The 27546-nt window shown below is 37.5% G+C and overlaps 2 protein-coding genes across 3 annotated transcripts in view; one reads left to right on the forward strand and one right to left on the reverse strand.

The window, feature by feature from the left end:
* The window catches only part of LOC120548334 (VPS10 domain-containing receptor SorCS1-like), a 47879-nt gene extending 23478 nt beyond the window's left edge, over positions 1 to 24401 (forward strand). The window contains exons 6-27 of the mRNA XM_039784514.1: positions 1392 to 1456; positions 1991 to 2109; positions 2451 to 2540; positions 3401 to 3580; positions 5639 to 5785; positions 6920 to 7022; positions 7244 to 7320; positions 7897 to 7988; positions 8145 to 8252; positions 8516 to 8633; positions 8764 to 8897; positions 10040 to 10153; positions 10825 to 10996; positions 11281 to 11467; positions 11944 to 12077; positions 12611 to 12734; positions 13557 to 13669; positions 14503 to 14637; positions 18541 to 18640; positions 19146 to 19254; positions 20315 to 20469; positions 22297 to 24401. Coding sequence (XP_039640448.1) covers positions 1392 to 1456; positions 1991 to 2109; positions 2451 to 2540; positions 3401 to 3580; positions 5639 to 5785; positions 6920 to 7022; positions 7244 to 7320; positions 7897 to 7988; positions 8145 to 8252; positions 8516 to 8633; positions 8764 to 8897; positions 10040 to 10153; positions 10825 to 10996; positions 11281 to 11467; positions 11944 to 12077; positions 12611 to 12734; positions 13557 to 13669; positions 14503 to 14637; positions 18541 to 18640; positions 19146 to 19254; positions 20315 to 20469; positions 22297 to 22355 — 2635 coding nt within the window. The 3' untranslated portion in view covers positions 22356 to 24401. The remainder of the gene's footprint in view (positions 1 to 1391; positions 1457 to 1990; positions 2110 to 2450; positions 2541 to 3400; positions 3581 to 5638; positions 5786 to 6919; positions 7023 to 7243; positions 7321 to 7896; positions 7989 to 8144; positions 8253 to 8515; positions 8634 to 8763; positions 8898 to 10039; positions 10154 to 10824; positions 10997 to 11280; positions 11468 to 11943; positions 12078 to 12610; positions 12735 to 13556; positions 13670 to 14502; positions 14638 to 18540; positions 18641 to 19145; positions 19255 to 20314; positions 20470 to 22296) is intronic.
* Positions 24402 to 26036: 1635 nt separating this feature from the next.
* Positions 26037 to 27546, reverse strand: part of sorcs3b (sortilin related VPS10 domain containing receptor 3b) — a 44356-nt gene continuing 42846 nt past the window's right edge. The window contains exon 27 of one of the 2 annotated variants that reach the window (XM_039784651.1): positions 26037 to 26365. In XM_039784651.1, the coding sequence (XP_039640585.1) occupies positions 26328 to 26365 (38 nt within the window). In that variant the 3' untranslated portion in view covers positions 26037 to 26327. Of the gene's footprint in view, positions 27421 to 27546 lie in introns of both variants that reach the window. The other variant, XM_039784650.1, reaches the window with a different exon arrangement.

Consider the following 27546-nt stretch of genomic DNA (forward strand, 5'->3'; position numbering starts at 1 on the left):
CACAACAGCTGCTATTAATACAAGTGGCACTGGTCACTCCTGTCGCTCTGCACGTCATGAAGGATCTCTATCAAAAGTGAATGAAATGGCTAAGTGCACCTTACCCATAAAGTACAGTGCAGGTCAAATGTCTGTCAGGCCAGTGTTTATAGATACGGTTGTTGTGTTATTGCTGCTGAGAGAACAATTATGATCACAGCTGTATTTCCCATGCCCCCTTACACATTCAAAATGAAAATCTAATGTAAACCACAAATATTGCACTTCTGATAACAGAAAAAACTATTACTGTGAGCTAAATGCATTTATTATGTGAACAGTTTTCTGAATTTGTAATTATTTCCACAGCGTCACTTTATTAAATATGCCTTGGGACAGCAGCAAAATAGTTGATGAAGCTTTTCTTTGCCTCAATGCCTTATTAAGCCACCTGATGATCAAAATAAATAACAAGAAAGTTAAAATTACAAGCTTTGTAACCAAGTCCACTATTTGTATAGGCACTGCAGTAGTTCCCATCCTGGGTGAAACTACTGTCCTAAATGTGGGTTGAACACCCTATGGTAAGGGTACATGAATTATCATGTACTGTATGCCAGTGCTGTAGTCTATGTGATACAGCATATACCCACTAGGAAAGGTCATGAATTTCCATGCACCCACTTACAAAAGCCTTTCCCTGTAGCTACTGCAGCTTCGGGTGACACTGCAGCAGACGGTTACGTTACAGAAAATGAGCCAGATGAGGCTGATGCTATACGCGGCAACGTTACAAAAAAATGTATGGGGTTGTCGCTCTGGGACACGGGCGAGAATGACGCTGTGAGGGAAAAATCACAGTATACTCACTACAAAAAACTAGACTACACCACTGATGTATGCATTCCTGATAGTTCATAATTTACTACATGAATTAATTCATGCTTTTTCATTCATTGAGTCATGCATACATTCATCAAACATCTTTTTATTAAAGCATACGATTTAACATACATTCCATTTATACAGTCAGAGTCTTTTTTTATATAACTAATTCAAAAACCAAATAAGCTGTAAACTTAAAGTGGTACAACAATAAACAAACAAACAATAAATAAACAAAGCAATAAACAAACAAAGCAAGACAAGTAACAACACAAAATGATTGAAAGAACACCACCAGGCTGACCACGATTCACCACACTATCCCGACCCCCTGTCCGCCCGATTAACCCCTCCCCATGTATAGTCATGCATACATTCATGATAATTCATGTACCCTTACCATAAAATGTTACCCATATGATGTAATTTTTAATGGGCCCGTCATTATTAATGCACACAATTATTAACGGACACTTTCCCTTCAGCAGAAATCTTATGTTTCTTACCTGTTTGTAATACTGTTACAGGTCCAGACTGGGTTTAGACAAAGAGCAAGGAATGATTCACCTGGAGATCAGCGTCTCTGATGGACGTGAGTAATACAATTATGTTACCTTGGCAACATAGAAAACTAGATTAGTCAGAATTTTAAACAGATTTCACATCAAAGTAGCAACATTTTTTGTGATTCTTAAACCTTGATTTAAAATATTTTTTTTAAAGGAGTGAGAGCTCTTTTTTTTTTTGCTGTAAACTTGCCTCCCCATCTGAATTGGCTGCATGGAGACTCTTCATACGATTAAGCTAATTCATTTTTCAAGGGCCACGCTGTGACTTGGCTCTTTTTATTTGGCCACAGTTCAGAGAGGGGGGAACTTCCATAAGGCCTCCTGTGTTAATGCCCTGTCCCTGGGGAGACCGCCTCATTTGGCTGATGCTAACACACTGGGACAGCTCTCTCTCTCTACTTTATCTATTAGTGAGAATGAGGATTGGCCTCCAAAATGTTGCTTCTATGGGTCACTTAATACCATCAGCATAAGCTAAACCTTGATTGGGGACTATAGAAGATTGTTTGTTTTTCTCTTTGTTATATTTTTAGCACTCATTTCTTGCTTACCCACAGGGTCACAGTACATAACTTGTAAACTTCAGAATTGCTCTGATGGAAACAAGGGCAAGCCTTTCCCTGGATTTATCATCCCTAATTCCCTGGTGGTTCAGGATGAATACGTTTTCATCCAGGTGGGTTTTTACTGCAAGGTCTGGCTTCATTAAAAGACAATTAAAAGCTGTAAAACCACTGCATTCAATCGCATCTTAATGTACAGTCATGTTTTTCATTAACTAAAAGGGGCCATTATCCTGGGAAAGGATGGCATGTAATTGAAATCACAACATTGTGTATTATACTACAACTCCACTCTGCATAATGCACAACATCCTAATCAGTAGCAAACCCCGAGTTTTGATGGTGGCTTAAATTGTTTGATACATGCTGCTAACAATCAGTGTACACAGTGAAGTTTATGAATATTTACCTGAAATTCGATTGCACTGCAACTTGCATTATATTGCTTTTCCAGGTGCCGGTAGGTGGCCAGTCTGTCCATTATGTGTCCTATAAAAGAAATTCTTTCTACCCAATGAAGCTTCCCAAGTACACTCTGCCAAAGGTAAGACTGCTGGAAGGGATGCAGTTTGGTGAGTTGAGCACATGCAGAAGAACAAACAGCAAAACAAGTGCAGCATTTATTTTACTGTGAAACATTTCTTCAGGCTTATTTGTAGTATCATGATGACTTAGTGAGGGTTGATTTTAAGTACAGTTGTTCCCAGTTAATACTAATGTCTGCTGACAAATGCATTAAATTGTTTTCCCCACATTATTATCCTCCTGAAAATTGATTCAGTTATGCATAATTAGCCTACATCTTCAGATCTTGTGTTTATTTAAGGCCCATGCACAGTTTTTAATCAGTTGCCCTCTCGTCTGTATCAACAGATCTTTATTTAAAAAAAAATAATTTGGAGTTGCAGTTTCCCCACAACTCCAAAGGAACTTTTTTGAAGGAAAAATTCAATTAAATTTGCATTTGCACAAAAACAGTGTTCTGCACTGAATACCATTTACGAAAAGCACAGCAGGATGGCTTAGTGGTTTTAGAGACTGTGTCACAACAACAGATTTAGTGCCCACAGTGTTGTTTCGATCAGTCCATTCATCCATGTAGACTGTGAAAATGTTCTTAAGAAGGACACACGTCCCCTACCTCACCTCACTCTGGAGAAGGGATTCAGTCAAACTAAATGGAGCCTGTCTTAATTTTTAGTGCATGGCATGAAACGTCTGAGGTCTAATCTCTGCTGATCCTGACTGAATCATGTCAAGAAGTGACAAACTGTTAGCTTGCTGCTCCAGCTCTGTGGCCAATATGCGCACACTAATATGCAGATTTTTGTTGAGAAAACTCCTTTAAATACATTCTTAAAACCTTGTTGGCATCTACAGTACTCATGAATTTCACATATTTAGGACTTGCAGATAATCAGCACAGATGACAACCAGGTGGTGGCAGCAATTCAGGACTGGCATCAGAATGACTCCTACAACCTGTACATGTCTGAGTCCAGAGGGCTGTTCTTCACCCTGATGCTGGAAAACGTTGTGAGCAGTGGAGGACCGGAGGGCAACATCATGATAGACCTCTATGAGGTAGGCAGCGACCATGTCAGTCATCAGTCATAAGTCATCGTTTCACATGTTTTCATGTTATTCAGGCATGCTGGACCAACTCATAAAACATCTGCAGTTTATAGGTCAATGTGTTGTGTTCATGAATGTTAACTATCAAACCAATGAGTTGACATGCTTCATAATAATTAGCAAATTATACATGCAAAATCATTCTCTGTTATGCAATTTGACTCTTTGTGCAATTCTACACTGATATTATGTATGTTCCAGTGCTGCCCATACTTGGATTACTCTAAATTAATTACATTTAATTAGCACTGTAATGAAGTTTATCGACTGACAGAAAATCAATGAGCAACCATTTTGATAATCAAATAATCATTTAAATCACTTATCAAACAAAAAGCTAAACATTTGGTCGCTGTCTGTTCTTAGATTTGCTGCTCAAAGTTGAGGATTTGCTGTGTTATCTGTTTTGTATCATTGCAAATTGATTTTCTGATTATATTATCTCAGGTTTTGAATTATTGGCCAGACAAGAGTAGGGCTGCAAGTAACGATTATTTTTATTCAAACTGTTTTTTTGATTAATTGATTAATCGTTAGGTCTATAAATGTCAGAACTAGTAGAAGTTGCCCATTGTAATTTTCTAGAGCCGAGGGTGATGTCATCAGATGCCTTGTTTTATCCAACCAACTTGTTTTATAAGTCCAAAACCCCTAATTGTTCAGTTTACAATAATGTTATGAAGGATAAGCAGGAAATCATCAAATTTGAAAAGCTTGAATCTTTGTTTGATAATGACTTAAACGTTTCATTTATTATCAATATATATGCTGATTTATTTTCTGTTGATCAACTGTTGCAGGTCTGAACAAGAGAATACACTTGAAGAGCTCACTTTTGTGTTCTTAGGAATAAATGGACATTTGTCACTATGTACTGACATTGACATTGTCTGACATATAGTAACAGATTTATTAATAATGAAAATAATGCTTAGTTGTACACTTTAGTAAATTACCTCTTAGCTTTATTCATCAATCCACTCACAGTGATATGCAATTTAAAGTCCACCTAACTTCGAGAAGAAACTGAAGACTGTATCTAAGAGCACCATACAAATTTAAATTCCTCGTTTGGAAGCTTGAACAATAACAAGAGATTCTGACAAGTAAAGTACCAACAGACAGCCTAAAACTTTGCTTAGAGTTCATTTTGATTTTCTGCCATGCTTTCTTTAGTTGTACCTTGCGCTCAGATGTCTTGGGTGTCCTCACCATAATGGAACAGATGTTGGTACATTTCATTCTGCTGCATCTGAGTGTCTCGCTCATATGCACTTTCTGCCTGCTTTTATTATCTTTTTCATGTGACATTGTTGTCGCACAAAAAAATGTTTTTGCAGGTCTTCGGGTAATGTACCATCTATACGCAAGTTTAGGAATCACTAGTGTCACTTAAAGCGCATAGTCACAATGCAGGATAAAATATCTGCTTTAACTTCTGCCCTGAACATGTTATGTCTGTGTTGACAAATGTGCTATGAAGTTCACAGTGACTGCACATGTATGCATCACTTTAGATTATCCTCATCTGCAGCCAGCAGTAAAAGCATCACATTGTTACAAACACACACCTAACATAGCCATCAGCATTGGTTACTCTCACTGCTCACTGACCTCCACACACATTTTATGCCCAGAAATATTTAGTTGCATTGTCCAGTAGAAGATATGAAATGATGATTTATTCCTTTGACAAAGATCTGTGCTCTTTAAATGGAAGAGAAATGTGAACTCAAGTGAGAGCTGAACGTGAGAGTCAGCATCTCTGTGCATATAAATACAAAGAAGAAGCTATATCTCAAGGCTGCGCCATATGTTGTTTTGATTCAGCAGAGTCCTACAGATGGTCCAAAATAGTGTTTCCTGTCAGTAAAACTATCACTTTCTGACATCGTATTCTCTCCGAACTAGGCCTTCAGCTTTACTTAAGTCTGAATAATATATGTTTTTTTTCCTCCCTTTTTTGCAATTTTTCCCCCAACCCCTCTCTGTCTCTCATGTTCGCAGGTTGCTGGGATTAAAGGGGTGTTCCTGTCAAATAAAGTTGTTGAGAACCAAGTGAAAACTTATATCACATACAACAAGGGGAGAGACTGGCGTCTTCTTCAGGCTCCAACAACCGATCTCCAGGGAAACAAGGTTTATTGTGAACCAGTAAGTGGGCCACTGACAAGCTAGATTTATTTATTTGGATTTCCATTATCTTTTAAAAAAAAACAAACATGCAAAGCTGTTGTCAAAGAGTGCAATTAAATGTAAATCACATCAACATGGCTCAGAAATATGTCAGTAACTGAAGAGACCTTTCAAATAATTTGACATACTCAATTAATATCTATATCACTTTAAAGGTAACACCAATCTCAACATAACTATCCATTATTAATTATGAATCCAAAAGTCATATTATTAACAATGTTCTATTGTATTCATAAATATTGTTAGTCATGGTAGTCATAGTCTTTTAATAGTTTAGTGAGGATTTTATCATAAATTGTAAAATGCTCTATGTGTAACATATGATATCATAATTGTGATGATTTTAGTGCACTGATGTGCAGTACAGTTGCACTTCTTTGCACAGTTGCACAAACATTATTTATTAGATTCTTTATTAAATTAAGTCACCATTCATTAATCATCAAGACTGATGTTCAGTTGAAATAGGTTTTTGTTTTTATTCATTTTAAAGGAACATTAAAATGAAAATTAATACAATCCTACACAGAGTACATTCTTAGCCATAAATAAAATCTAAGAAGCCACTTTGTTGATTTTTATGAGTCCAATAAAAGTCCCATGAACATGTCCCATCATCCAGACTACATTTTAATGTACTGTGCAGTGTGCATACACTCATAAGATGATGTCTTAGCTGTAATAATACTAACCATAATAACTGAAAATACACATTTTGATATATTCAGTTGTTAAGTAAACATGTATCAGAGTCAAAGGGATACTTCCATATTGAGCTTCCAGCTTAACATACCCTTACTCAGTATATTCTATGGAGACTTGATGGTGGATGATGTTATATATGTAATGTTTTATAATGTAAACTTGTCTTCTTTAATTGTTCAAATTTATTTTACCAGATCTCTCTGATATTTACTTTTTTCTTAGTTAACAAGACAATTATTAATTTATTTCAAATAATGATAGATTCTCACTCAATTCAGACCAGTTATTATGAAGCCTATTGTATGTGATCCAGGTCGTTATCAAACCTTTGAATTACACGTTTTGACTTCAGCCAACTAATCTCCTCGTGTTTGTGTTTTGCAGCCTTACTGTTCGTTGCATCTACACCTTCATGTGTCAGAGAATCCTTACACCTCGGGAAACATTGTCAGCAAAGATTCAGCTCCAGGAATTATAATAGCGTCAGGTGAAGAGATTATTTGATTTGCTCTCAGCCTTAATGATGGTCCTCGAATGTATCCCTTAGCACTCTCATTCAAATCTGTCTTTCAAAAACAGTTTTCAAAATGAAATAAATCTTTCCTGCACATGTTCCATGTTACTTCAGTGGAAAGAATAACAAAAACATTTTGTTTGTCTAGCCAGAATAAATACTGAAAATTGTGCTGTTCTACCTTTTGTGTTCAGGTGTAGTTGGACCTGAGCTGACCAGTAATAATGTCAGTATTTTCATCACATCTGATGCTGGAAACAGCTGGAGAGAGGTACAGTATGATAACTGTAAGATTGGTTCCAATACCTGGGTTTCTACACCAATACTTTTTGTACAAATCACTTTGTTGAACTTCTTTAAAGCTTCTGTGATAATTGTTGTCTTTCCCTCAATATATTACAGAACAAAATGAAACAAACAGGACTTTAGTCAGGCATTATCTGAAAAAGAATAGGGCTCTGGCTGAGCTTTTAGTACCAACTTTCAGATCTCGCTTTTCAGTTCTTGGTGATACAGCCATGATCGCAAAGAAATAAAGAATTGAGGTTTGACACCCAGCATTGTGAAGACGTGCATCTCTGATCTGTAAAACAAATAAACCAAAAGGAACGTACCGATTTTTTTTGCCTTTTGCTTAAGACAACAAAAATCAACAAAGAGAGCAACGCTTGCTTGACGCTGTTGTTTATTCACACAACTAAGACTCTTGTGTAAAGAACACTTGTGGTTTCTACTTGTTTACAGTGTAGGTGTAGTATGCATGTTCCTAATGTTGTCATCGGTGCACACTTTATGTCGACTTGATTGATTCTCTGGTGTGATAAATGGAAGCTGGTCGTGTCTGCAGGTTTTTCAGGAAGAGTACAGCGTGTTTTTCCTGAATCAAGGAGGGTCTCTGGTGGCCATCCGACACACACCTCTGCCAATTAGACACATTTGGTAAGGCTCTCCAAGGGTGTACCGCATCTTTTTAGAGACTGTACTCAATCTTCAAAACAAGGAGTCAGACTGCTTTTCTGCTGAGGATTTTCTTACTGAATTCAACTCTATTCGTGGCTGGTCTGTCTTTGATCAAACCATTGTTCTCTCCCTCAGGCTGAGTTTTGATGAGGGCAGAAACTGGGACAAATATAGCTTCACCTCCTCTCCACTCTATGTTGACGGGGTGCTGGGGGAGCCTGGAGAGGACACCCTCATAATGACGTAAGTTATGAAAGAACCATAAAGCGCTCATGTGTTTCTAGTTTGTTAATTATTGCACTGGGTAATTATTTATTTAATCTGGTTTTAAAAGGGTTTCATAAGCCCAAGATGTAGAGGAGTTTATTTAACCCACAGAGGAATATGGATTAAAAAGTGCATTTAAATTACCCAAAGTGGAGTAACTTTTTTTATTTATTTATTTTTTTAAATCTGCCCCATATACCCAATTTTTTTGACCTTGTATTTCTGGCTTGTTTGTGCAGAATATTTGGTCATTTTAGTCATCGATCTGAGTGGCAACTTGTCAAAATTGACTTCCGGTCCATTTTCCAACAACAATGCACATCTGAAGATTACATGACATGGCAGTTACACAATGAGGTAAGAGGATCTTGCTGCTTCTTGCTGATTAAACCCAAGTGAATCTCTGTGATTCAGTCACACAATAAAAGCAAGATGATAAAAAGGAAAGAGAATCTCAGAAATGTTTATGATGCATTAATCATCACAGGGCGAAGTGTGCATCATGGGAATGAAGAGAATCTTCCAAAAACTGAAAGCAAACATTCTATGTGTCAAGGCCAGAAATCAGTATATTTCCCAGATGTCAGACTCCTGCCCGTGCACAGAGGCAGATTTTGAGTGGTAAGTTCTCTTTTTACTTCATTAAATCCAATGCACAACACTTTGTCAATCTCCAGAGGCAGAGTATGTGAAGCAAACCTAAGGCACAATAAGAGGAGTGTTTGAAGAGTTGTATATTGTGATTTGTTATTGTGTTGTCTTTCTATCGACTCAGGATGTAAGTTAGTAAGTGAGTACTATGATTTAAAAACATGCATCAGTTGTTTTAACTCTTAGGGATGAATAATCTTTATATAAGATTGTGGTTGTACTTAATATCCCAATATAAATAAAAACATTTTCTTCTGATTTTGATATCAAATATGGCAAATTTGTAGCCTGGATGCCAGCCGAACTTAGCCCCGCCCACAAACATCGAGGTCGGGAAGTTCACATTCTGACTAGAATCTGAGTATGACCACGTCAGGCTAGCAAATTTGTGCAAAATGACATAAATAATCAAACTAGTGTTTAATGTAATGAACTGTGAAACATGTTAAATTTGGACAACATCATTTTATAAAACAGGAATGATCATTTCATCACACACTAATTTAACTGACAGAAGATATATATAAGAATATTGAAGCTCATCCCCAACAGTCAAATATGTGATAGCAGTGCATTTCTAAATATGTGTTACTCATACAAAGTGCACTTGAATAGATTTGAATAATGAATAAAACTAATGCCTCACTCCTGAATCCATTATAATATTAAATACTTAGTATGTCTAACAAGTGTCACTTCAATTCAGAACTTCTTATACTTCTGTATACACTTTTTCAATTAAACAAGCTTAACACCTCTTCATTACTAAAAGGCTTATTAAACTTTCCAACTCTCCTGAGAGAGAGTTTCACTGATCACGATGAAAAACATCTGACCGATCCCTCTGACTTTCCCGAGGTATAATTATAGTTTGTGTAAACATGCACAATCCTTTTTCTTCCGAGGTTTGTTACACAAAACATCAAATCTCAAATACTCTGAGCTGCTGTGCTGTGAAAAGTTTTCTTGAGCCAAGAATACCTCCAGTCACAGTAGACATGTACTTATTGTATGATTCTGTTTGAGTAATTATATTTGATATGTGAATGAAAAGTAATCTCAATAACTCCTCAGTGTATCTCTTTCTGTACATGTTGCTCCAACCAAAACAGCGACTACGGGTTTGAGAGGCAGATTGATGGTAGCTGCGCTCGGGCTTTCTGGTTCGTTCCTTCAGCAACATCTCGAGACTGCATCACGGGGGACAGCTTCCTCAACACCACAGGGTACACCTGAATCCGTTGTATTGACACGAAAAAGGGAGTAGTGGCTGTAAAGATGTCGTTGGTTACATTCAAGCTCAACTTTCTTGAAAAACACCTGCTATTCTGTGTGTGAATGGTTGCTTGCATACTAAACACTATCCATAAAAGGCTCCTAACCTTCAAAACAGATGGAAGAAGGAAGATTGGAAGAAAGTCAGAACACAAATCGTCACAAAAAGCAGAATTACAAATTGATCTGAGGCTGATCTTTAGCATATTTATTGTCAAAATAACCAATGAACTACCAGCCACAATAAACTGACTGCACCTGAACACCAAATTCTGCAATTGAGTGTTTGAAAACTAGTTAGCAAGTGAGCAGAGACATCAAAATAGCTAAAAGTAATGGAGAAATAGTTGAAACATCAACAGTTTTCACGATAGCTATTGTAAAAATATTCATTTGTATATAATTAATAGTTTTAATAACATGGACACACTTGTAACTGAAGGCTGGTGTTGATAAAAAGCTTAATTGAGCTCATCTGATATAGCTGTTGGGGTATAGTAGACCAAAACGGTTGTTGTACATCTCTTATGAATGTCTCCCTGCGTGTGCATGTGTTATATGTCTGCTTTTACACTCATGTGGTGCTTATTTGTGTCTTTTGGGGGTCTTTAATGAATTCCAGATATCGCCGGGCTTTGTCTAACAACTGCACTGAGGTAATGCTGTTGAAGTATAGCCCCAGACGACAAAAATGTCCCAGTCAGACCCCCAGGGGCCTCCAGCTCTTCACCAGTGAGGGAACACTGGTAGCAACACTGAAGAGGAATGTCACTTTCTTGGTCTTTCTGGAAGAGGTGCTGGCTTCACTTTATCAAAACAACAGTAGTGTGTGTATTACAAGGTGATACTTGTAGGCTGCATGCTTTTTCTTTAGTGTTTTATCTGTATATCGAGATGCTGTCAGGGACGTAGCACAGAGGCTGGAGCACCAGCGTATCAAATGACATGACATGATTTACCACTTGACCTCCTTCTTGTAGATATTATGGAAAATGCACACCCTGTTATGTGTCAGCAAGGACACTGACAAAACAACTGAGGCTACAGTGTGAGTGATGTGAGTATTTTCTTTTCGAAGGGTCTCGGCTCCATGACAAGTATAACAGTGGATTTTGGCGATGGGACAGCAATATCGTATGTTAACATAAGCTCCATTGATGATGGGGTCAAGCATATCTACAGTAAAGTTGGCATCTACCAAGTTTCTGCTACAGCTACCAACACTCTGGGCTTTGACAGGGTGATACTCTACCTCCACGTTTCCTGTGAGTCAAATAACTTGGTCATTTAAAAGTGGTAAACAATTGTATGATTAGTCTTCCAATTTTTTTAAATGTGAAAACAGGCCCTTTGTCTGCATTATTTTAATCAATTGTGTAAAACCCAAAATCTCCATTTTAAGTTTTGAGTGTCACTAACCCCATGTAGGTGTATAAGATAGCTGTTTGTTGTCTTCACATTTAAAGAGAAGAGCAGCTGTGGTCAGTTTGAATTCAGCTCATTATAATGGATTCCAATGGTGACATTTTCATGGTGGCAAAAAAGCATCAAACCATCCACAGACATACAGTCAAAATACTCCCACAGTGCAATCCATTTCTCCACTGTCTTATCTACCGGTATATGCTCAGTATGTTCCGGGCAGTCATTGTTGTGCCAAAATATGGCTTCATGGAAGCAGTATTTAGCCATATTATAACAAAAGGTGTTCATTTATAGTATTCATGTTTTCTCTTTAAAGGTCAGCTTGAACACGTCCAGCTCTCGGCTCCTTCGGTGGTCGTCAAGAACAAAGCAGTAAACCTCACGACAGTGTTACGCCCCAGCAATGTGGGAACAGTCACCTATTACTGGTGGTTTAATAACAAAACGGAGGTAAGCCTTACTTTCTCATTCTTATCTCATTCCTACCATGCAGCCTGTTTACTGAATGGCGTGAGAGATTCACAAGTCACAAATAGCCATCTCATGTTATTCATTTATAAAGCCCTGCTTCCAAAATACCTCACATCTCTTCTCTCATTTAAATCTAGTAACTAAGGTACACGATCCAGTAACTACTTAACCTTAGATATCCCTCATGCATGCACACATGTTGGCAGAACTGGTTTCAGGTATGCACCTTTTAGATTCTTAATTGTCCTTTTCCAAGGCAATTTGTTGCCACAGTCTAAAAAACCTTGCATACATTTATATATACATAAATACATTATACACCACAACATGACTACATGAAAGAATTCAGATACATCCATATTTATGCACACTGTGGTCTGTGTGTATGAATGTGGATGTACTACAAACTGCCTTACATTCCCCTTGGAGATTGTATAGCTTTATTATCTGATGTTTCCTTGTTTATTGTGTATTTATGTTGTTTCTGTTTTTTGTTTCTGTTTGCCTTTCAGCCTGTTGTGACTCTGGACGGAGCGATATCCTTCACCTTCTCCAAGGAGGGAAGGCACACTGTCACTGTTCAGGCTTCAGTTGGCAATACTGTCCATCAGGATCAAATGACAGTGGCTGTTTATGGTAAACTCAATACACAAAGACATAGGAATAGTTTTGTTAAGCTGCTGTTTCCATGGTTAGGAATAAACCTTCAAGGTCGATATTGAGGCCTTTTTTTTTTAAAGATTGACTGTAGCTTGTGAAATCACAACGTCTCACGTCTACATGTATGCATTAAATTATCTTTAGAGTTTTCTTCTTTTTAACTGTAAACATTATTTGACTTTCTTTTTGTCTTTATTAAAGACATATCCCACAGCATATAAACCTAGTAGCCTACATCCCCAAGACTAACCCATCATTGAGCTTATTAAGGAATTACATCTACATTGAACCATCCAAACACAAAATGTTTTCAAAATAAATTTTTCCTGAGGCTTCTCTTTGATCTTGATGAAGGAGTTGGATAAATATTAGATATTGAGGGAATAACAATGCATTTCCTAGCTGCCAAAAGTAGGAGGTTAATATATTTCATCATGGGAACTCCAACATTTCACCATTCATCTTATGCACCTTTTCTGGGATATAATATGTGAAATCTTAAAGAATAAATCACATCAACATGTATGAACTTTGAGACAGACATATGTTCAGTTGTGCTCCTATGCTTCTTCATCTTCCTCAATTTACAATTTGGCAGTCACATTTAAGCCATTTAATTCTAGCCTCCATATTTTCAGATGAAAATACCATAAACTGTCAATACAGAATTGACTCTGTACAGTACTCTGTTATTCAAAGTATCTGAGGTGGCTTCTAAAGAGGTAATCTAGACTGTATTATTAAATTTAGACAGAAGACGTACATTAGGTCTGAATTTGATCTCTGCATGCATTTCAGATTATTTCCGGTCACACGTTTTGGCCTTTTCTTCTACTTTGGACGAGCTGAACCCCGGGGTGTCTGAGTGGAGAGAGGACATTGGCAGAGTGGTGAAGAGCTCCATGGTTCAGGTCAGTACCTGAAAGAATAAACTGAACTCATTCAGATTCTGGCAATTAGCAGCTTTGCACTAGTCTGGAGAGAAAAACTCAAGTCTCAGGCTAGTGAGCCATTGACATTTCCATTCTTGGTTATGCTGTGTTTGTAATGTATGCATGCTGTCTTTTGTCAAGCGACGCACTCCACTACTTGCAGTGTCTTTAACCTCACTTGCTGTGTAATTAGTTGTTAACCTCTGCATGCTGACATGGCGCATCACCTGAAATCATTATCACCAGCTTTCAACAGAACTTGTCAAAATACTAAAGGGCAGTAAAAGCATTACTGTGACAGTTTCCATGTGCTTTCTAAAGTACTGAATGCTATTGCCTGGAGAGAACACCAAAACCTCAATTAAAGTGAGCCCAACTGTGGTTAAATGCATCTGGTTTCACCTCTCAAGACACTGTGGGGATGTCAAAAAAGCAGCAGGTTATGTAAAAGACCTGGATACTGAGCTCTATATATATCCTACAGTAGCCCTGAGTATGAAACATTCACTTTGACCTTCTGTCTTGTCAGATATTACCATGGTTTACACCAGGAAACTGACAGGAGACCTCTGGTTACGGCATAAATGCACTAAAAGCCCTGGCCTTTACCAAAGACAGTCAAAGTGAACTTGCATGTTTCAGTTGATTCGTGCAATATATCTTGACAGTGACTGGTACTTAGGCAAATGATGTATGAAGTGGAGAGCCAGCAGTATTTACTCATTAATACAGGGCTAAAGCATGGAGTATCACTTCAAACACTGTCAATTAAAAAAAAAGTTTATAATGAGGTTGTGTTGTTGTTATTAAAGGTCACAGGAATCAACAGGGATCAGCTCCTGGTCACAGTGCTTCCAGGTTTACCAACAACAGCAGAGATTTTCATCGTGCCCGAGAAGAGGCCAGGACATGGAGCCATGGATGAAAAATGGGCACACCTGGATCAGGTACTGTCTCATCAAATCATTTTAACGGCCTCTGGCAGATGCTCACTACAATGTGGTTTTCTGTGATAATTAAAAGCGTGACATGGGCATCACAGTACTTGTACAGAAGCACTTCCTTTTATTGACATATACAGGATACATTTTATAGGCACATATGCTTATATACATAGCCTATATTTTTATCCAGTATTTTACATATTTTTCACATTGTAGGCTTAAGATAAAGGTCAATTTCTCCTTAGAATTTATTTCATCGATAGTATCCTGTGCCATGAGTTTATTCAGGGTTGTGCCCTGGTACAATGTAACAAGAGAGCCATTAAGCTCTATTCATCATTTTGTTTGCAATTTCTTGCCAATATAAAAAAGCTGATTTCAATTTTGGTAGTCATTGTCTGGCTTGCCCATATATTACTGCAATCATCCTAAATTCTCTCCAATTATTTCTCCAATTTCGTTTCCACATGAACAGTAAAGGAGTTTTTGGAGTTTAGTGTTACACTATAGCCTTACTGTTAGGTGTCTTTAATATACAGTACATCAGTGAATATGTTAACCAAAATAAGATCCACTACCCTCAGCTTGTTAATTTCTTTACTAAATAAGTCTCTGACCTGAGGATATCTGAAGAACAGAGGTATGTGTGCTGTAATCAGTATACAGTGAACAGATACTTATACTTGCACAGATGTCTCCCTGTAGCTCTACTCTTTTCCTTTACTTTTTTTGTTTGAGATATAAAATCTCTTATACAGTACTAAGAGGCTAAAAGTCAAAAATACTTTGCATTATCACGCATTATTCTCCATATCTTTTATGAAGTGTATTACATTTTAATTTTTCAATTGTCCAGGCAGCCATTGGTTTCATAAATTTCAGTGCGGTAAACTTGTCTTTCTGTGAGGCAATACATCACAATGAGCATCATGTCCGCATTTATTTTTGTCAAAGTTACATTATTGTGGCATGGTAACACAGTTTTAAGTGCAGCTTGATGTGGAAAGGCTGCACTCTGTCTCCACATAACAATACGGTTAAGTTTGACAAAAATAAATGCAGACTTGATGCTCATTGTGATGGATTACTGAAGTCAGCCAAGTTTAAAGTCTCTGCAAATGTATTTTCATACCACGGTAAAATTATTGGACACCACTGGCTGCATGTTGGGTAGGGAAAATGCTACATCATTTCTCGGAAAAGGTCAGCAATGATGAACAATGTAAATTTTTTGTAGTAATTGGGTAAAAGATGCGAAGAAGTCTGGTGTGGTTTATTGAGATAAAAAAACAGAGAACAAGAGGAATATTTTCCTATAGCTCCAGTTATCAGCATGCAGACACAGAGGACCCATCTCCTCATTTAGTTTTGGAGTAAACCACTTTGATTCCTTGGGGTGTCACTCAATCAAAGAACTGCTTCCTATTTTACTGTATTTTTGGTTTTATGACTTTAATCATTTTAGGGAGCTTGAAGGATAGCTTGAAGATAGGTAAGGGGAGATAGAGACAGGGGGGACGACATGCAGCAAAGGGCCAGGCAGGTCGGATTCGAACCTTCAGGCGGCTGCTGCCAAGGACTCTACTGGGCGAGCTAGAGGTTGCCCCAAACAGAAACTTAAATAGTTCATTTTAGTTTGTATTCTTCGCCACTAGACTAAAAAACGTGATTGGACTCTTTGTATTACACAGACTCAAGCTTTCAAAAATGAGATTGTTTCTTATTTGCTCAAGTCCTAAATGACTTAAAGATGCTGTAGGTAAGATTGCGAAGATCCAGGACTTAGCCAAAAAAATTGAACATCAAGAACTTCTCAGTCCCTCCAACCTTTCTGCTAAAGTCCAAAACGGTCTCCTAAGCCCCTCCCCCCACAAGGGAGAATGAATGTGTGTGCATGAGCAGTGATTGACACGCAGTTAGACACACCCCCTGGCCCTGATTAGTGCATCTGAACAGGGAGTGGTGGACTTTTGCAAATCGCACTACAGTACGGTGGCCCTGAAGTGCAAATCACAACAGAAAATAGAAAAACGCAACAGCAAATCATAAAACAGAACAGCAAATAGGAAAACATTTCAACAAATCATAAAACACAATGGTAAATATGAAAACATTTCAACAAATCATAAAACACAATGGCAAATATGAAAACATTTCAACAAATCATAAAACACAACGGCAAATAGGAAAACGAAACAGCAAATCATATAAACACAATGGCATTAACTTCTACTGGAAAAGGTAGGGCCTATCTAGCAGAGGACGGACCCTCCTGATTGGACAGATGGACTGTCTGTCTTTTAACAGGAAGGAGAGGTGAAAAACATGGAAAAGCGCATATTTTTAACAGACGGACTGTCTGTTAAAAGACAGACAGTCCGTCTGTCCAATCAGGAGGGTCCATCCTCTACTAGATAGGCCCTACCTTTTCTAGTAGAAGTTAATGCCGTTGTGTTTTATGATTTGTTGAAGTGTTTTCCTATTTGCCATTTTGCTTTCCTATTTGCCGTTGTGCTTTATGATTTGTTGAAGTGTTTTCATATTTGCTGTCGTGTTTTCCTATTAAAAAAGCAATGCATAATGTCAACACTAGAGGGCAATGTCTTCCCATGTAAAAACACTGAAATGGCATCCATCAGAGCAATGAAACAATACTCACAAAGCATCTCAGTACATGTTGTTTAGAAGTTTAGAGACTTGCATAAACCTTTAGATAATCACAACAAAACCATAATCATTTCAAGCCAAATTGCTTCATGGTTGTTATTGCTTTCTTAAGGGAAAATACATTTTTCAAAATGAATCTCTTATCATGTTATAGAAAGCTATTAAATATGTAAACAAAACAATAAAACCGTTTTCTTACGCACCAGCTAAACTAAAGCTCATGTATTCATCATAACGGATAGGACATCGATGTATCACAAGTAAACATCATTTTGCTGGCTCTCAGTAAGTCTTGAACTAAGTTAATAGGTATTTAATTACATTGATGCATCATATAATTGGCATTGAGAAAGAAGACAAACTGGGGCAGGTGGCCTGGATTGGGAATTAAAGAGATGTATTTATCTAAAGCCTGTCTGATTACCTGGCAGAACTTCACAGACAATAGGGTAATAAATCTTCAGTTCACCACTCTCATCTCCAGTGAATGACTTGCAATGTGGATGCATTGAGTGAGCGTGCGCCCACACATACATACATGCATTTGGTAAGTGTATGTGTGGAGCAGCTTATTAAAATGTGTAATAGATTTACTGACCCTGATATGCCACTAGAACAAAAAGTAATTATTCATACTGTGTAGAGTAGTCTAATTTTAACCAGTGGAAAGATTTTAGAAAGAGCGAGATGGAATTAGTGAGGCATGGCTAAGGACTCAAATGGGCTCTGGGAAGGCATTTTGGTCTCCTGTTAAATGATTGCTTCATTTAGGTGTGAAAAGCATGGGAACTTGAGGCACATTAGGGGAAAAATTAAAGCAGCAATTTTATGATATTAGAACATACTTTGATTTTGAATAGATTTGCCCCACAGAACTTTTAGATCGGTAAATCAGGTATGCTGAAAAAGATAACCACATGAAGAATTCCCTGTTTCGATTGAAATCGTAAAAGATGATTATTATTTTTTATAAATGTCACTGCCACTCTATAAGCAGGCTGCCATTTTATCTGATAGGGTTTCCATTGCCATTGAAAGCCTGCCGGGTTTTGGTGCAGCAGGTTTGGTTTTCTGTATGTCATATCAACGTTTGCTCCTCTTTAGAAGGAAGCAAAAATTCAGATTCATAATTCAGATTGTTGGATGGAATGACTGCAGTTGAAATATTGATGACTGTGGAATATTGCTGTGCAGCCGCTGCTAACTGAGTCTTCTCTGCTCCGTCACTCCTCCTCATAGCTTTCTCAGATTCTGCTAAGTGCTTTGAACCAAGACCTCATCCAGTTCACACTCAAACCTGGGGTGCAGGTGAATGTGTTCGCCACGCAGCTATCTCCAGGTGAGTCTGCTGCCTCTGCCACACACCTACCTGAACAAATAGTAGTCCAATCCATTTTTGGGAGAGAGGTGGTTTTTCAGGTGGTTGTCTCTCTGTTATTTGAGGCTAAACTTTGTGCAATCCCTCCAGGTTTGAAGTGAAGATGACTAGTAAGTCTATGTAAACACAAATTAATCTACAGACTTTCAAATGTAAACTGAAATCTTGACTTTTTAATGTGTTTTAATTATCCTATTGGTGTATTGTTTGTATATTTAACTCCCTGGAGAGCAGTAATGATAGGGAGTGGTTTATTCTTGATAAAGTAAACTATGAAGAAAACGATAAAGTGTTGATTGGACATTAAGCTCTTTGTCCTGATTTTTGTAATTTTGTCGGCATAACAAGACAGCGGTGATGCTCCATTGTTATATAATTTATATTGATGTCAGATAAAACATATGCATTTATCCTTATTTGGCTTGCATGTGTACTCAATTTCCATTTCATTCTTTCTCCTTCAAAGCTCCTCTTGTAGACAGCGATGATAGTGGCCACAGCAGCACTGCAGTCATCATGCTTGTGTCAGTCGTACTGATGGGCTTGGCTGTCTTTGTAATATACAAGTTTAAAAGGTACAGTATACTGGATGTAATATATTGTCTCCGCATACAAGGCACAGAAGAACTTTGTAAAAGAATGTGTGGAGATCAATCCTCAGATTTTCAGACTCATCATTGCATATATCTACGATAAGATAGATGTTATTGTTTTGTTTGTGTGTATGTTTGTGTGTGTGTGCGTTTTTACAGAGTCTGCCCCATTATCTACAAGCAAGCACCTCACTGCTGAACTCCTTAAACTTTCCAGAAGTATTCAGACTCCATATATCTCTGAGTTACGGACACTCGCGACACAATAATAGCTTGAGGAGTAAGACAATTCTCCTCTGTCTCAATCTGCAGAATATTACAGAGAATGACAGTCTAATCAATTCTCCCAGAGTGCTGAATGGATGTCAGAGTCCTGCAGTTATCAATATTCATCTAACTGACAATGTGAGGTTTGACCTTTCGGAAATGCTAAACACAGCCATCCTAGGTGAGGCATACTCTGCAGAATGGCAGGAAAGGTTGAGGAGATAAGTCCTGAGACAACATATATTATACAGTGAGGGACATACAGTAAATAGCATCCTCTGCAGCAGGTAATCCTATGCCAATCATAGGGGAATGGTTTAGTTCCTCTGTAGTTTGTAGAATTTTACTCATTATAAAGTAAAACATCACTTAACTTTAACTCTCAAGATCTTAATTACTACATTAAGAAATCAACTTTTCGTTTATAAAGCTGCCTCAAATGTCACTGCACCAGCTGCGGCACAAAATCACAAGGGGAGACTCTGAAATTAGAAATGCAAGATGTTAGTTTTAAGCAGAATTGGGGGTGCATCTGAGGGGATAAAAAATTGATTGAAAACGGAGGTGAACAATATGAAAGTGAGAGAGCAATGCCCTGTGGAATGCAAAATGCCCTAGTTTCCAGCTTTCAAGCAATCCTCTCCCATCTTTAACAGTTAAAAATAGTGGGTGACACATTATGCCTAGTGAAAGCATTAGTGAAACAGACCTGATGGCAGGTTTCCATTATTTTGCCTTTTTTTTCAAACGTTTTCCCCCTCTGCATGACCTACAGGAAGATCCCGGGCATCAACACATACACCGCAGAGCAGCCTGACAAAGAACAAGAGGTCATCCCGACAGTGACCTCCATAGCCATCCCAAACCCTGAGGGGGACAAGCTGACCTCACTGGATAATGTGGATGTACAGTTGGATTCAAAAGGCAGAGGTATTATCATGTCTTCCTTTAAAGCTACAGTCATTCCTCTTTATGTTGTGTTTTATTATATCACTTGTCAAAGTAATTATTCAGTCTGTGGTATTACACCTCTGAAAGAGGTCAGGTAATCACCACCTGCATTGTTTTCAATGCAACAAAAGGGGCAGTTTCCAAAATGTTGGTGCACTGGTCATAAAAAAACTACAGAATTACTTAAAGGGCCAAATTATCCTAATGACAAAAAAATCATTCTCTCAATTACCTTAAGTTGTATCTGGTGGTAGTGGTTTTACTTTACCAGGGGTTGAGGTATCCAACTATTTCATAACTATAAAGTAATTCCTATGAAAAACTGTTCAGAGTGACACCTATGAAGAGTAAAGCCGTAGAGGCATCGTCACATTACACTTCCATCACTTCAATTGAAGCCCATATTGTGCGCGTGACAAATGAAAGCAAGCTTTTCCTGTTCCGTTGCGATCTCCTGGCCTCTTCTTGATCTTTTCCTTGCAAATTTGCAGAAACAGTGATGCACTGCTTAAAAATACAGTCATTATTTTTGTTAATTAGTACAGAAGACTTGAGTTGGCTATTATTCACATACAAAACATTTACGTTAGCCAGTTACTTAGAGAAAGCCTGGGAGACAAGGAAAAAAAGCCTTTAATCAGGAAAAACTTTAAGCTCTTAGCATTTATTTTCCGTTCTCTAATATTCAGAGTACAACATGTTTGCAGTTTACACATGAACATATGTTATTTGAGAGTACATACAAGTACATATAATGTTTCTTTTAGTTTTGTCTATGAGTTAATCTGAAGTGTGTTATGTGTGATACTGTATATAGCAGTGTCTTGTAATCCCATGGGATATGGGCCAAATGTTTGGCATGACATATAAATAAAAACAAACTACCTAGCAACGTGCAATCAACTTGTTTTGTTCAATTACAGTTCGATGATTGCTCTGAAAATATTCCTTTACCACACCAAAATTTCGACACCATATCCTTGTTTAGGGGCCATCTGATCAAACAGAAGGCTAATGTGACCCTGCCTTAACCAGAACATTGTTTCTAGAAAGACTTGTTGCTGTTGAATTTTTAAAATGTAATTCTTTAATGCTATGAGCACCACAAACATTTTTATTCATCCCCTTTGTGTTTGAGTTGTGGCAGGAATCACAGAGACAGATATCCCACAACTTCAATAAATAAAGCCCAAACCATCAGCATAGTTATTTTTATACAAATTGTTATATATCAGGGTTAAGTAAGAGCACATGTTTTTTGTAAATGGTGTGAACTGACCCTTCAGGAAATGAAGTTGTCACGAAGATTGTGAAAGTATATTAAAAACTGCACTGGCAAAGAGGAACAGTGGTCACAAGTTGACGCTCCCTGACGGGAACGAGATACTTGATATTCACTTATTGTTTAGTGCTGATGCTATTCTTCCTCCCTCTGTATTATCATACAGGAGTTGCCAAGATAGTTATTATGTGCAGTATATTTATGGATTTGCCAACCTGAGTTTGTCACAGCAAAGTATTAGTATTCACAGGTAAGTGAAGCACAATCAAGTGCGAGCTAAAGTGATGAGAATGTCTAGGTGAATTATTTGACCCAATAAAATAATTAGTGCATCAGGAAAGTAGTGGCGTGGTGAAAGCATTTTCATCAAGAAATATCTACGAGGTTCCAGTTGATTTACTTCTACCCATAGCTAAACAATCGACCCGTCCAAGATAAATGTGTTTGCCTGCAAAAATACCCCCGTATGCAAATGGGTACATAAAATTCCTCCTCTGTCGCTTTCCTTTCTTCTCCCTTGTCAGGCTACCTGCCATCTCACACAGACATCAAGCTCTCTGATGAAGCGCCCCATGTGTTTTAATGTTGAGAGTCTATGACCAACTCGAAAGCAATACATCTTCTTTGGCAGTTACTTCCAGCAAGCTACGAAACCACAGTCACAATGAATGGTCTCAAGTGTTTTGCTACCCATGCATGGATGGACCAGTTTACACTGTGCTGCCTAATCCCTCTGAGGAGACTGTACAGATTTATACTTGCTTCTTGAAAAGGGACACTTTTTGACTGAAAATACTTGTATTTTTGCAAGGACATTGATCTTTTTATGTAAATAATGTACATCCCTAATGGAAGAAGTAAAAGTTATTTGTCTCATCTGGTTACAGCTGCATCTGCTCAAATATGAAATTATTAAACAGCGGGACAGAAGTGATGTATAATAATATCTCAAAATATGCTCCTATTTTGGTTCTCTGGGCTTGTGTTTGTGAAGTTTACTTTGTTTAACTGTGGAAATAGCTTATCTGAGTAAGACAGTGAGGGAAGCAGATTCATTAAGCTCTGTACAATCAGAAAATCTTATCACCAGATTCTCATCAAATGAAAGCTTGCAATATCCAGGAGATGAACGAGGGCTCCTAGGCCCAGATCTGTGTATTCCATCAAGCCTGTCTCTTTGCCGCTCAAAATCTTACATATGTCATAACAAAAAAAGGACAGAAGATGGAGAAGTGGATATACTAGATAGGTGTATATAGTATATGAGAAACTGAGCAATCCCTCTTGTTCAGGAGACTCAAATAAGTCATTTTAGTGCCACTGGAATGAATGATACATGTTATACCTACTTACTGTACAACTAGGTTATACACTATGTCTCATCTAAATCATGCATATGGATTATTATTAAAGTGGCAATCTTATATTTTCATTTAAAGTCAATGTGCCTGTTAAACAAGGCAATGGCTTTTAAACGTGCTTCATTGTTTTGCTTTGTTGCCCAGAGCATTTCTTGTACATTGTGGTTTCTATAAAGAAAACTAAATGTAATTTTTTGGAATAATTCCTGTTAACAAAGAAGCTACAGTACAGCAGCAACAACACTTGCTGTAATTCAGTAAAAAGTGCTACATATGTATTTCATTTAATTACCTATTAGTTCGAGATTGATTAGCTATTTGTTTGTGTTCGAGATTCACCACCATAAAGTTAAAAGACTTGTGCTCCTTGACACAGTTACAAAACATTTCTCATGTTTTTGTTGTTTTTCTTTAAAACTGATCTCACTGTGAAGGTTGTGGTGCCTTCTTACATGAAGTACGACAACACTGAAACCACCAGGTTTGAATGGAAACTCCTTTTACACCGTTTTCTTAATTCTGGACTGTTTATCTACCACGGTGATACCAGCATCTCCACATGGCATTTTCTCAGTTTACAGTAACGCAGAGGAGCCTGCAGTCTGTTCTCAGTTCGCCCCCAAGGACGCAGCAGACAAAAGGCTGCAGATTTGTTCATCTCCTTTGCTGCGAGGGACACAGAGATAGAGAAGACGTATCTCCTGTCAACAAGGCTCAGCCTACGCACAGAGCTTTGGTCAGCTGCTGTCTCTTTGGGATAAGTACTGAAGTTCTTCTTCATCAAACTTTTCTTTTTAAGTGTTGTCAGCATCATATGTCAGTAAGACAAATTGACTGGAGGCTTCTCCATACTTCTTCCTTCCAATCCTGCCGTTGAGCCTGAAGCATAAATAAACTCATAGGCCTACTCATCATCAGACGAACACTGTCTCTCCACGCCGATCATCAGAGTTTTATTTCGTGATTGTTATTTATTTAACAAAACTCTTGTCAAGTCCAAATAATCAACCTGTGAATACGATTGTGAACAAAATTGCATGATTTTTTTTAAATTTTTTTTTTATCTCTTTCAAGATATTAAAAATATGTCTTAATTAGGAAAAAATTCAATGTTAGAAATGTGAACTGCAGGATATTATGTTTCTCAGATGCTATAGAAGACCCATTCATTACAAGTGAACGATTATGCAGTGGGTTGATACTCTGTTTTTCATTTGATCTTGCAGGAGAAACCATGGTTGCAGAATAAAGCAGAAACACAACATTGATGCAGCGTGGCTGGTTGTTAAACTCATTTCCCAAAAGCATTAAGAGCCTATTTCTGCTGTCTTCGATCTGGTAAAATCCATGTAGTTGACTGCTGCATATAGTTGTATTTGACCTTTAATTTAGTCAATCGACAGAACAGATTTCATAAAAGGTGAAACAAATTGGTACTTTTGATCGACGGGCACTATCACTTCGCCAAATCTGTGGCTTTTGCTGCTTTGTCTCTAACACGTGTTGCTTTGCACGCTCAAAGTTTCAGTGCATCCATTTGCATGATACAATGGGGCCGAGCGGGAGGACAATGAAAAGCACCAAGTAGCCTGGAGAGATTCTAATGGGCTAGTTCCTTGGCTCTCCCACTGTGAACAAATTAATTATCCCCTCTCCAGGAAATCCACACACACACACACACACACACACACACACACACACACACACACACACACACACACACACACACACACACACACACACACACACACACACACACACACACACACACACACACACACACACACACACACACACACACAAAATCAAGAAAGATTTTCCCAGACTGGGTAGCACCTTGAATTAAAAATGTCCCACAACAATAACCCACAGCAATATTGTGTTAGCCACAGTGTGAAATTGATGAGCATGTTTCCTTTCATTGAGTGCTACATTACAGTGTCTGACTGCAGCGAATCATCCATTAGTGATTGTCACCGTTCAATTTGATTGTGTACCACCGAACATCCCAGGGCAGTTAGAGAAAGGCCTTGGTGTTAATTCAGACTGAGACCAGGAGTGAGAATAAGACTCTCGGGGCGTTGATGGCTGTTGGAGTGATGAAGATTGGTGTGTGATATGAAAGCTGTTGAGGTAGCAAACAAAATGCAAAACAGAGGAACAAGGGCCTTGTTGCTGCAGCTTTGTGAAGAATCATTTCAGCCACACAGTTCTGTCCTCCAACCTTGCTCTGACATTTTAATGTAAAAGGCTTGTTTGTCTTTTTCTAAATCTGAGGATGGAGAATAAGCAATAGAACGCCAGTAGTTCTTTACAAAATCTTTATCATTTGACTGCAGCCTCAGTAACTGTTCCCTATTAAATAAAAAACAACTGTAACTGGCAACTTGATTGATAGATTGATAGAGGTGGAATGAAGCTCAGTTAAAGTGTCAGATGGGAATCTTCACATGGGTGTTATCACACTTCTGCCCATTAAAGCTGACTTCAGAGCCTCTGAGGGATCATTAAAACTGTACTGCTGAGACTGATATGCAACTGTTACAAAGCACCTGAGTTTTAGATAACACTGTGACAATGTTGTAAAAACGCTTCATGGATCTCTTTGTTTTCAGGTTTATGTCATGACAACACAGACATTTCTCATACACTGAATCTGTCTTGGCATCCTTTTAAAGAGTTTAAACTATAATACTGTATAGCTTCCATTACAACACAAACTGTATAATAGAAAAAACATAATTTCATATAAAAATACATTTATTTTGAACAATTTTAAAATGGCAATTTGTTCACAGTAAGAAACATGATTCAAAACAAGACAATTTATATATCATAGACAAAAATGAACAATATTATAGATCATGCACAACTTTTGGCAATTGCACAACTAGACTACAAGGTGTTTAATAATTTGTTTAATGTGTAAACTTTAAAACCAACCATTATATATTTACAGTACTCGCTCACCCTAAATTTATATCTTTTATCACAGATAATTAGGGCATGCTACTATAAAATAGCAAATAAAAAAGAGGACATACAGCTTTTGAGACTGAAGATCAAAGACACATACTACTGACTGTTCAGTGAGTTGGCTTTACAATAAAGTAGAATGGTGCTACTGGATATATTTATATTCCATCTTCTTCTATGTACAGGTTTACAGTATGTCCACCTCTAAGGCCAGGCTTTCATGTCCATACATCACATTTTTGTAGCGTACCATCATCTGAGAAACAGTCATTGAAAGCACCATGTTATCTTACAGAGCAAAACCAACTACATATGTCTGTCTTATAAGCATTCAACAATCAGATTTCCTTTTTTATATCAATATTCATTAGTGTATACTTACAACTCAAAGACCTCTAGTTATTGGGCGGTAAATGTTAATGTTTATCCAGGGCGCAAAGTGGTTTATTTAATGTAATAAAATTATGACTTAAATTATCTATTAATTATATTTCTCTGGTATGGAGGCAAAGCAAGATGTGTTCCGCCTTAAAGAGACAAGCATTTTGTTGTTTGGGTTGTATCATCTATTCTAGATATAAAGAAACTGAATTATAGAAACAAAATTAAAAGGTTACACTTGACGAATTGTATAGCCTACTGGCCTAAATGTCCTAGTATATATCGTAGACATGATCATTCTCTGTCATTCAATGCTGAATTTAATGTAACCTGATCAAGCCTTTACACATATACAGTAAAGCGTATACCTTATTTCTCTTGTACTGACCCAATAATTTAATGGTGCTTTTCTCATTTAACTTTTTTTTTTTTTTTTTATAGCTTTTGAGGTATATTATTTCAACAACTCAGTCTGTTTTTCCTATTCTGACATGATCCTAGTTAAGAAAAATTATATGTCAAAGGCAGTAAAGCGTTCATCAACAGTAGACAATGGCAACTGAATATTCATAAAATACTAGAGCAAGGGAATCTTGATGCTAATTGGATATTTTGTGCTGGGTAACAGTATCAACCAATTTTATCAATTCACTGCCCTCAAACTAGAGGCCCTAGAGTCTGGCTCAGTGGATTGATCTTCATTAGGTATTATACAGTAGATACTCTATCCATGTGGGTTAAAAACATTACTTTGAATGATCGCAGCTATCGGCGTGAAATTAATTCGAAAAAACAAAACAAATTCCAAAAAAGCAAACTATTTCAGCACAATTGTAACACAGCAACTTAACTCAGTAACAGAGTCTTACACATTAGTACAGTTTGGGAATTCCCTTGTAACAATTCTCTCCATATTTCTTCCAATTCCTCCTGAAAACATGCAAACAAATAATAAAAAAATACAGGGACAGTCAGCTGCTTTGATATCACATGCACATCAGAAGTTGCTTGTTTTGATGATATGATAATGAAAGAGACTCTTTGCAAACACAACTG

Source organism: Perca fluviatilis, chromosome 19, assembly GCF_010015445.1.
Source record: "Perca fluviatilis chromosome 19, GENO_Pfluv_1.0, whole genome shotgun sequence".
Lineage (NCBI taxonomy): Eukaryota > Metazoa > Chordata > Actinopteri > Perciformes > Percidae > Perca > Perca fluviatilis.